This window comes from Microcebus murinus, chromosome 10 (assembly GCF_040939455.1).
Source record: "Microcebus murinus isolate Inina chromosome 10, M.murinus_Inina_mat1.0, whole genome shotgun sequence".
Classification (NCBI taxonomy): Eukaryota; Metazoa; Chordata; class Mammalia; order Primates; family Cheirogaleidae; genus Microcebus; species Microcebus murinus.
The window spans coordinates 61,556,736-61,567,915 of record NC_134113.1 but is presented as its reverse complement, the minus strand read 5'-3'; the positions used below and the strand labels follow the sequence as shown (position 1 = coordinate 61,567,915).

General features: G+C 49.5%; 1 protein-coding gene across 2 annotated transcripts; it reads left to right on the top strand.

Annotated features, from left to right (window-relative positions):
* The first annotated feature begins 3,999 nt into the window (after positions 1–3,999).
* Positions 4,000–7,856, top strand: TAC3 (tachykinin precursor 3). Of its 2 annotated transcripts, XM_012777020.3 has the most exons (5): positions 4,000–4,113; positions 6,536–6,647; positions 6,833–6,862; positions 7,348–7,401; positions 7,783–7,856. In XM_012777020.3, the coding sequence occupies exons 1-5, from the start codon at positions 4,000–4,002 to the stop codon at positions 7,854–7,856; spliced, it is 384 nt and encodes a 127-aa protein (XP_012632474.1). The 2 variants fall into 2 exon arrangements, with proteins under 2 accessions (XP_012632474.1, XP_075862939.1); XM_076006824.1 differs by lacking the exon at positions 7,348–7,401.
* Positions 7,857–11,180: the final 3,324 nt, after the last annotated feature.

Below are 11,180 nucleotides of genomic sequence, written 5' to 3'. Positions count from 1 at the left end.
ATCTCAGGGCTGGTATTGGCTCCATCACTATCGGAGAAGCTGGAGTTCTGCTTCCACCCCTCCCCAGCCCTCCCTTCCCAGCTGTCTTTCTCCAGCCAGTCCAGCACTCTCAAAGTCTAGCTTGTTTTAGCCTCTGAGGCACAAGCCATACTGGATCCCCCTAACCCCTGTGAGGAGCCATTCTAGCGTCTCTCAGCTTAAACCAGCCCTAGCTCAGTCCTCCAGGCTCAGTTCATTTCATCCCCAGGCTCTGAGGGGCTCTTGTTCCTTGTGTGGATTTTCTCCAGCTGTCTTTTGGCTGCAGGACTTAGAAGCTGCCATGCTTCCGTTCTTCACTGGTTTCTTCACCCAGTGTCACATATGGTGCTGGGCCCACCACCCTCACCCCAGCACCCCTCCAGGATGTTGAGGAACTCCACAAGTTGTGCATGTGGAGGACATATTCAGGCCATCTCATGCTTACAAGCATGTGCTGGGCCTGCCTCTACCTCTAGCCCCCAGTGAACTGCCTACTAATCTGTCTCAGCTCAGCACAACTGTACACCCTTTCCTTGGCCTCGCTTTCAACCCACCCTAACAACAAGGAGGGGGCATTACAGGGGCTAGAGCTGCTAGGAACCCTGGACTCCAAGTACCCTGCTCCTCTAGGCCAGGGACAGCATCTGAGATGTGGCTGAAGTAAAGAGTAGGTGTGTTCTAAGTAAAAACATCTAGGTGCTCTATAGCTGCAACACCCACTTTTCATGTTATTTCCATATAATTTGTAGGCAAAATGCAGCCCAGCCTGCTCCAGCCCTCCAATACCTCTCTCCGTCATCATCTCTGTAATGTGGGCATCAGCTCTTTCAAGTCTTTGCTAATCCCTGAGATCAATGGGGTGTTCAGCTCTCCCTGACATCTCCTTGCTCCCCACACCCTTGGCTCCTACCATCCTCTGTGAGATGCTGCATCATCAAAGGACATTATTTATGGTGGGCCTTTGCTGAAGCCCTGCTTCCCTGATGCCAGGGCTTGGGGCAGGGATGGATGGGTTGGTAGGGGAAAGGGGTTGATGGGAAGATCAGACCCAGGAGGCTTTTGTTCCTTAGCTCTTGGTCTAACACCTCCTCCTTGTGCACCCAACTCCCTCCAGCCTGCCTAGCTTGAGCCTCCATCTCCAGATTGGTGGGGGTGGGAGAGGAGGAGGAGGGAGATGACTGAGTCTAATTAGGAACAGCACCTGAGCTTCTCAAAGGAATGAACCAGTCATGCCATTTGTATGTAAACAGCTTCTCACTTCTAGTCTTCATCCACTAAATGCTCCCAACCCTGGGTCCTGGCCCATGTTCTTTGCCCACACAGTGATTAGCTGTGTAATGAGAAGTTTTAATGAGCCCCCATTAGCATCTCACATAATAAAGAAGGCTTGAGACCCAGCTGCTGCCCTCACTCTGGGGTGAACACAGGGTCTTGTGTAGCCGGGGTGACTTCTCTCAGTCTGGTCCAAGTCCTGGGGGCTGGACTGGGAGACAAACACTTCAGGACCCCAGCAGCCCTCGAGAGGCTCCATGAAGACACCATGATTTGGACTGAGGTAAAAGAAGCTTGGCTCTGGCTTCTTTTTTTGTTTTAGAAATAAATTTTTATTGAGAACCTATTATACGCCAAACACTATAAAGCAAGGATACATGCTGGCATAACAACTTACATTCTAGTGGGGGGTGTGGCAGAGAGACAATCAATAAGCCACATGCTAACCATGTTGGATGTGACAAGTGCATGAAGAGAAAAAGCAAGAGCAGGACATGTGGGCCTGCAGTGCTGGAAGCTTTAAATAGAATAGGGAGATTGGGGAAGACCTCATTAAGTAGGAGTCTTTGTAGCAAATACAAGGTAGAGATACAGTTCTCTCCCAATCCCAAGATGTAGAAGGTTCCAAGTCTCTTGGGGGAGGTGGGCCACCCACACCCTGTGGGACAGTTAACTGTTACCTCACAGGTCAAAATTTATCAAAATTTAGTGAAGTAAAAAGAACGGGAGATTTGGAGCAAGAAAAACCTGAATTTGTAGCTGTTCTCCACTGATAAGTAGCCATATGTACCGGAGCAAGTGACTGAACATTCTGGACCTGTTTCCTCATGTGAAAAATAGGAATATTTCCTACTTACATGGTGGTGGTGATGGAAATCAAATGGATTGCTCCACGCCGAAGCACCTTGCAAGCCTTCGAACCCTGCACCCTCTACAAATGTGCGAATGTGCACTCGGAGCGACTTCCCCTTTGCTTCTCCAGTGTCTGATCCAGCAGTACCATCTCTCTCTAGCTCTGACTCTGGTCCTGACTCTGGCTCTGCTCTGGGCTCTCTCCCTTGGGTGGGACATGAGCAGATAATCCACCTCATCTGTGCGAGGGACGAACAAGAGGCTTGAAAGCTCAGAGGAGAAAATGCCTGAGTGTCTGGGAGATGGAGTGGGAAAAATGTAACTGTGAGAAAAAGGAAGCAATTAAGAGATCAATGCTGGGGCGGGGTGGGGTAGGGGAGCAGCTGAGCCACCAGGTTCTGTTCCTCCTCTCTGAGAGCACAGCAGGAGGGATAGAAGGTAGAACTCTAGAAGGATGCAACTAAGTCCAGCTGATCTTGGAGTCAAGAAGGAGTGGAGTGGGAGAGACATCAGCACTGGGGAGGGTGGAGGGAGGCCAACACCGGAGGTTTCTGCATTCAGCAGGAGGGGAGACGTATGGCACTCAATAGGAACCAATGTGATGGGGCGGCTCCCACTGGGAGGACAGAGGGAGATGTGAGGACTGGAGGAGATGCAAGACTTGCCTCCCCGTCCTCAGGGGCCTGAGCCTGGTCGTCCTGGTGGGGGCAAGGGACAGAGAGGCACCCGCCTGAAGCATCAAGCCTATTCCAGACTGGCAGTCAAGCCTGAAGGTTTAAAGGCAAAGGAGCTGGTGGGTGACCAGGAGGGGAAATAGGTCCAGGGTCCACACCTATTGACTAGACCAGGCATGGAAATTCTGTAACAAACCATACACAAGATTCCTTAGAGTGCCCAGCTTGTGTGCTGTTAGAAAGTAGGCTGCTGGACAACTCCAGCTCACTGCTGGGTCTGCGGTGTGTGTGGATGTGCGCATGCATGTGTGTGTGTGTCTGGGTGTGTGGCTGCAGTCTGCATCCTCCCTCCTCCCCACCAGCCTCCCCCTCCCCTCCAGCCACCCTGGGATTGGTGACTCTCAGTCCCTCCCCTTGGCTCCCCTAGACCTTCCCAGAGCCTTTATCAGGGAGCTGGGACTGAGTTCCTGCCACCTTCCCAGATCCCCTCCACTCTGCTTCTCTCCTCGCAGCGACACCGGTAGCACGAGAGCGTGTGGGGAGCAGGCAGTGCTGCCAGTCGGCTCCCTGATCCTGCCAGACCGTCCAGCCCTGGGCACAGAGCTGCTCCACAGGTAGGTGAGCGGGAGAATGTCAGACTGGAGCTGTCAGGAAGGGACAGGAGACAGACTCTGGACGGAATGAAGGAGATGATGGCCTTCTATAGGGGAGCAGGGTCCTGGGGAGATGAGCAGAAAGTGCCTGTAGGGTTGAGAGCTGGTTAATGTTTGGAGCATGTCAGTGCAGACTGATCTTCCGTACCAGAAAGTTTTTGCCAAGTCTGGGGGTTATCCAGCACTGGAAAATAGCACTCAGGATCCCTTTTCAAGCAGCTATAGAAACAGACCAGTGCATGTACTATAAATCTATCATCTTCCTTGGGAGCTAGAATCCCCTGGCACTAGTGCAACATTGATCATTGCCAGGGTCACATTCTGGGGAGATGTCTGGTGGGGGAGCAGGGAAACGAAGCCCAAGGCCATACTCCTGCTTGGTGATCCTTTCCACTCTCTCTCTCTAGACCAGACCGGGGGAAGCAGGGTCAAGCCAGGCTGCTTATCATGAATGTCTTCTGCATTTCACCCTTGCTGTATCCTCCTCTCCCCCCACACCTGGGTCCTGTCCCTTTGATCTCCCAGGCACCATGAGGAGCACCCTGCTGTTCACAGCCATCCTGGCCATCAGCCTGGCTCAGAGCTTTGGGGCTGTCTGTGAGGAGTCGCAGGAGCAGGTGGTGTCCAGCGGGGGCCACAGCAAGGTAAGTCACCCTCTGGCAGAGTATTGGGAACATCATGGGAACCTGGGGCTCTGCCTGTCTGGGCAGCTGTGGCGATGATGTGTGTAGGCAGGTGAGGAGCTATGTGGGTTATCTATCAGAGGGCATTTTGTTTCCCTTTGGATTTCTCCACCTCTCTGGTCCTCTCGTGTGCCTAGCACGTATTTGGCACTCCCTGACACTGTCTCCAGTGTGTCTGTGTCTCCGTATCTCTGCATGTCTTTGACACCTCGTACACAAAAAGGTGCCCTACAAATATGTTGTCTGCTTGGTTGATTGACTGGGGATTTGATGACTGGATGGTATTGTGAGGGGTGAGCTAGGGTGGGCTAAGGTATTTTATGGTCCAGCTCAGGTTCTGTCCCTTTATAGGGGACAGATCTTCTCTATTCCCTGGATGGAATGAAACACAGCAAGACTTTCTTTCCCAAATAGTCATTTGTATGCTATTTTATCTATCAGTTATGCATATTATTTTATTTTTAAAATGCAAATAAATTCCATTATACTCTGTTCATGCCCTCTGTAACCTCAGGTTTTTCTAAGATCCCAACCCCTTCCTTCTGTCCTCTTCCTTGCCCACCTCTATTGTCTGCTTAGGATAAAAAAAAAAAAAAAAAACCAAACAAAAAACCAGAAAAGCAGGTTGAGCTCCAAGTTCCAAAGTTCCTCTAAGAAATAGAATAGGAATTGTCAGTGTAGGGGTACAGGGAAGAGCAGGGAGGAAGTCTTTTCAAGGTTTTGAAATGACAGCAATTACATTGGTACAGATGCTTTTAAGATGATCACAGGTGGGACTTTTATTACAAATTCAGTGTGTGAAGTCTAAATGCCTCTCCAGCTCCAATCTGTTTAGCATCTCATTACAGGAGATGGGCAGAATATTTGAACAATTTGGGAAAAATGGCTGCCTGGAAGCCATGCACTGAGCCAAGAGAGAGATCACAAGAGCAGCCTGGCAGGTGGCAGCAGTTGTGCCAGATCCAAAAGACCAGAACCCATTCAAAAACCACACAAGGAGTGCCAAAAATGGGCTAGGCACTCTGTCTGGAGCCTCAGAATTCCAGCCTGGGATAGTGTTCTTCGGAGATAAACTTGCTGCAGGACCTTGGGCAAGATGTCCTCTCTGCCCCTCTTGGTCAATGGGAGGAAGGGATTGCTATCCTACTCCTCCTCGAGGGTCTGTAAGGATGAGGGAATTAGGGCAGGAGGAGGGTAGGATATATGTGCACCCAGGCAACCAGGTTGGTATGTGTTGGGATACACCCTGTATAAATGCACTTCTGTGTGTGCACAGAAGCCCAAGGACGCCTGGGCTCTAGAGAAAGAGGCACTGAGATTCAAGGTGAGAATCTTCAAATGTGATCATTGTCATTGTCTCTCTGCAGCTGCAATTAACTGAGCGCAGGGTGTATGCCCACCACCCTGCTGTGCCCAAATTGCTAAAAAGAATCACAAGGACAGTCAAGAGCCCCTGCTGGGCAGCAGCTCCAGAATCTGGGATTCAGTGGGGCGGGGGAGAAGAGGAGGCCCTTCTGAGCATATTGCCTTCCTGAAATTCTAGACCCAGGGCAGAAAGGGGAGGGAGAGAGAAAGACAGAGGCAGAAAGCCATGGAGAAGAAGAAAGAGTGAGAGGCAGTGGAAAAATTGGGAGAAACAACCATGGACAGAGCGCAGAGAGGAGGAATCTCAGGGTTCAGACTTGCCCTAGCTGCCTGCTGCCAACCATCCCAGGATCAAGTCCTGTCTGTGACTCAGTCGTGGAACACAGACCAGAGAATACCTGCTGTCTAATGGGCTTTTCCTGGGAGCAGGGGAAGTCATGATTCACTCACTTAGTAGTGACAACCACATCCATGGACAAACAGGTTCCTGTTATGCCAGGGAGAAAAAAACCTATGGCCCTTCACACTGAGAGGTAGCAGGAGCTGGAATGGGGCCTCAGGGGACAGTCCGCTTTGAGCTTTGGCTATATCATGATCAACTGTCCCAGCATTGAATGTCCCACATTCTGGAAGTCCTTAGTCCTGAGCAACCCAGGACAGTTGGCCAACCCACAAAGATGCCCAATGCCTTTGCTTCACCTGGGTTTCTCAAACCTCGCTGTGCATATGAATCACCTGGGGGTCTGGTTAAAATGCAGATTCTGTCTCAGTAGGTCTGGGATAGGACCAAGATTCTGCATGTCTAACAAGCTCTCCAGTGATGTTGCTGCTGCCCGTCCATAGACCACACTTTGAGTGCCCACTTCTCTTGAAGTGTAAACCAGAGGGAATCCTGAAAGAAATAGGATGTCAGATTCAGCTGGGATAGGCTCAGGAAGAGGCTGTTTCTTGTGGGAAAAGAATGAGTGGATTTGGGTGTGAGCCTCCTATGTCAGCCCTCTTTGTTTTTCTTTCCCAGAAGGATTCGAATCTCTACCAGCTGCCCCCGTCATCCTTGCTCCGGAGACTCTATGACAGCCGCTCAGTCTCTCTGGAGGGATTGCTCAAAGTGCTGAGCAAGGCTAGCGTTGGTAGGAAGTGGCTGGGGGGGGGGCGGACAGGATTCTGAAGATTAGATAAGTCTGGAGACCCTTTCAGATGGGAGGGAGATGGGGGATGGCTTAGTGAATCGGTGAGGGTTGTGATCTGAACCTCCCTCTGATGGTCACTTTCCAGCTGCTACTCCCCACTTACACAATTGTTCTTGCTTTCACAGATCCTAAGGAATCGTCACTTCCCCAGAAACGTAAGTAGCCTCTCCTCTCTCCTTATATCTGCTGACCACTTGCCCAGAGTTCCATGGGCATGGGGTCCAGGGGCCATTTCAGATGGCCCCATCTCAGCTGGTGCAAACAATATGCCAGCTGCACCTGTTCAGCCATCTTTCCTGAAAGGGAGAAGCCACAGGGGACTAGGAGGAAGCAGGTGTGAGGGACGTGGTGGACTCTCCCTCCACTGACTAGTCATTGGGAAACAAGAAGCTCTTCTGGCACCCCTGAAGATTCTAAGCCAGGCAACTGCTAGGGCAGAGAATTTCTTGAAATGTGGAGGAGGGCGAGCTGGGCGGAGAGAGTGGGCGTAGGAGATACACCTGCTAACTATGGGGAGTCAAATTGTGGCAAGATGGAGGGACAGGGACCAGAAACCCAATCTAGGAAGTGTTGGCACATGTCTGGGGAAATGTACCACTTTCTCACCATCACTGTTGACAATGTTGGCCCTTTTCTGCAGGTGACATGCATGACTTCTTTGTGGGACTTATGGGCAAGAGGAACATGCAGCCAGGTAGGAGTGTGTGGAGGTACAGTAGAAGGGTTTGGGGTACTGGCAAGGATATGACAGAAGTCAATTGCCTCATATTTGTCACCAGAGGGAATGACAGGAATTTTCTTAGCTTTAGTGAGGGTTTCTGGTCCCCTTCTTAGCAATCAGCTTGGATCCACAGTCAGGCCACCCCCTCAAACCCTACCCCTCCGCAGCCGAGCAGGGCAACCTTTATTAGGTAGTCCTGCCGCAGCTGGGAGGGAGGACAGGGAGGTCCTGCTTCCTCCTCATTCTCCCAACTCTGTCTTCTAACAGTGCCCTTCAGAGCCAGCCCTTCACTTTTGGGTCAGGGTGAAGGTTACATTAAAAAAAAATCCCTCCTAACTATGCTGTTTACCCTAGATACTCCTGCTGATGTGAATCAAAAGAACATTCCCAGCTTTGGCACCCTCAAGTATTCCCCTGATGCAGAATGAGGTAAGCATTGTTGGTTAGAGAGAGGGGAGGGGACTGTGTTGGGGTGGGGGCGGGGTTGCCAGTTGTGCATTTCCTCTGGTGCTACAGGCCCATTAATGCTCATAAATTTCCCCTAAAATACACTGCCAGTGCCCCAGAACACTGTCGGTCAAACACAAAGACACTTACAGGCACGTGTGTGTGCATACTACCTATCCCTCTTTTTCATCGCTGCATCCTGTATCATGGATCCTCACTGACTATGGAGCAGAAGGAGTGAGTGATAGGACGTGGGGAGATTAGGGTTCCCCTGGGGCTTCTCTGATGGGCAGCTTCAATTGTTTGAACTCCATTCTCTTATGATCTGTACAAAAGATGGAGAGGTCATCATCTAATAATTACAGGTACTACATCCAATTCGCAGGGGAAGTGTTTGCCTCCCAGGTAGGCTGAACCCTTCAGATCACTCAGAATCCCAAGTTTCTGGATCCAGAGTGTAGTTATACACAAAGGTGGTTCAGGGAGAAATGCAAGGATCTCTGAAACCTAATTGGGAGTAGCTGGAAACCATGCCTTAGTCTTTTTGTATAGCATAATGGATAAGAGCATGGCCTGAATCTGAAACCTGGATATGCTACTCTCTAGCTGTATCCCTTGGCCAAATTGCATAACCGTTCTGTGCCTCAGTTTCCTCTTCTGAAAATGAAGGTGATAATAGTATCTTGCAAGTTTGCGGTTTTGAGGATTGCGTATAGGTAGTGTACACAACGGCACCTGTTGCACAGTGCTGTGTGTGAGCTTTATTATAATCATTCCTGTTAGGGAGGTGTGGGGGATGTCCTAGTGTTCCCCCGACTGGCTCTGGTCTGCCTGCCTAAGCTGCCTGGGCTGGACCCCAGGCCTGAGTGGGCTGGCAGCTTCCTCACTTGGTATGCAAGTGTGAGAGTCCCCCAGGGAAGTGTCTAGTCAAAACACAGAAACTTCCGCCTTGACACCATCTTCCCACACACAGAAATAGCAGCTCCACTGATGGCTTTCTTTTCACTAGCTTGCAAGGAAGGGGGGTGAAAAGGAGAGGGAGAGGGCTGGGGAAGGCTTAATGATCACAGAGAGACTCCTGCCTTTCACCCTACATTCCTATCACTCATGCTTATTGGTCTCAAGGTGGCAAGCCCGAGACCCAAGGAGCCAGCTCTTGATACTGCCTGTGCATGACACCCAGGACCAGAGACTGGGTCTAGCCCCCCATTTAGTGTTGGGTGAGAGGGCACAAAGAGCTATAATAACTGTAACTCGCTGATTACATGGTACTTACCGTATCATTTTGCTCTCATTAGATGGTTATTTCAGTCCTGCCGTTGGCCAGATAATTATACGGTCAGTTATATCTGGATGACATACTCTGTTCCAGCGTTAGGCACTGGCCATAAAGATAATTACAGTGCAATTTTGCCATACTATTTTATACAAATAGCAAAAACAAGCGCATTGTAGAAATCTACTTTTAATGTTTGCTTGTGAATCCAGGCTCTTTCAGAGGGACCAGGCCCATAATTGCAGCCTTCATAATCTCACCACTCATGGAGCATTCTCAACCTGTTAGGCGCCAGGCAGAATAACACATAAGGTTCCTGGGAGCCAGCATTTAAAGGAGATTAGGTGGGATGGATCAACACAGAGCATTTTGTCATCTTATTTCATTCATGTGAAACTACTGAAAAGGGAAGTGATCCCTGGGCCTGTCCTTCCTCTGGGAGGTTTCTAGGAAGAGGAAGTACTGGTAAGGTAGGGGGGCACTAGCAGCAGGGCACCTAGGACCTGTGTGTATGCCTGGCTCATGGGGTGCTAGGGTAGCAGGGTCCCACAGGCCATGCACACAGGTGTGTAGACTAGCGTGATAAATAGAGCTGGGAAGGCGCAAGACACTGCTGCTAGGAGAGTTCAGTCCTCTAGCTCAAAGGCGGTAGGGAAGGCTGAAGGTTAAGACTACTGTGTTCTCTCTCCTTCCTTACAGATACCCTGCTCTTCTCCTCAGCTCCCCTGTGGGTGGTCAGTGGGAGTTTTACAGGGCATGAGATGTAATTTCGGGGATTTCTTGGTCCTCAGCACTTCACGTCTGGATCCCTGGACTGCCTCATGAAGACATTGTTTCCCTGTCCCAACCCCCAGATGCACGCTCTCCTATTTCCCGTTCTCCTCCCCATTATTTTAACACTCTTGTGCTGTGACTCCTTCCCCATCTCTTCTACCCCACCCTGGCATAGAAACAGTGTGATGAATATCCCCAATCCCAGTGGACATCGTCTATAGACTCTGTAGAGTGTCTGTAGTGTCCTACATTAAAAATACAATGTCTCTCTCTGCTCCTCAACAATAAAGGATTTTTACATGAGTGATGTGATGCATTTGTTTGCTTATTTGGTTAGTAGGTTTTTCTTTTTCTTGACTATTCAGCTAGATCATACATAAATACACACATGTGATACACACACATCATATTTAAATGGAAGCATCTTTATTTTGTACACATATCTATTTCCTCAATAATGCTTTACAGAGTGCTTTGCACAATTTAGTATTAGATTTTTAGTGATTAAAAGAACACATAAATGAATTTGGAAGATGGTTTCTAACACTCAAAGATTTTTACAGAGTAGCTTCAGATAAAGAAAAAATAGATATTCTGAATAGCTTGTCTGTATTACTAGGATGGGCCTGGTAGACATCAGTCCCTTCATCTGACCCTACTTAATTAGAGAGGGATGTGGGGATCAAGTCTGTGCAAAGATCCAGCCACAGAGAGGATGAATCTATAACACCGTATTGTTTTTCTGTTTCTGAGAATGAGTTCTGTGACAGATCCTGAGGATGAGATGGTGACCTATACAGTGTTTACAATCTAGCACAGCTGCGAACAAGCAAACAGAACTTTATCCAGCTAGGATTGGGGTTGGACAGGGAAGTTACTGCAGAGACCAAGAAAGAGAGAAGCAGGTATCCTCAGAATTAACTTGCTGCCTCAGGTATTAAAAAGGGACCAGATTTATTTCAGACTCCTCTATAAGGCACCTGTTACCAGCCCCTGCAGCTCTGGTCTAGAAGTCCCCAGAATGTGTAAGGCACTTAAATTTGGTATGTGTGGTTATGGATTTCTCTTATTAATCTGAGATGCCAACCAGCACAGCCCACTGACTCCAGGGCGGGTTCTGTACCCTAATGGAACAGCCTGGGAAATCCTCAGGCTCCATATCTTAGCCTGCTGTAGGAGACGTTGTTATGCCCCTGAACTTCACTGACACAAAGTTGATATTCAGATTTCCTAAGGCAGTGTGAGGACAGGGCCA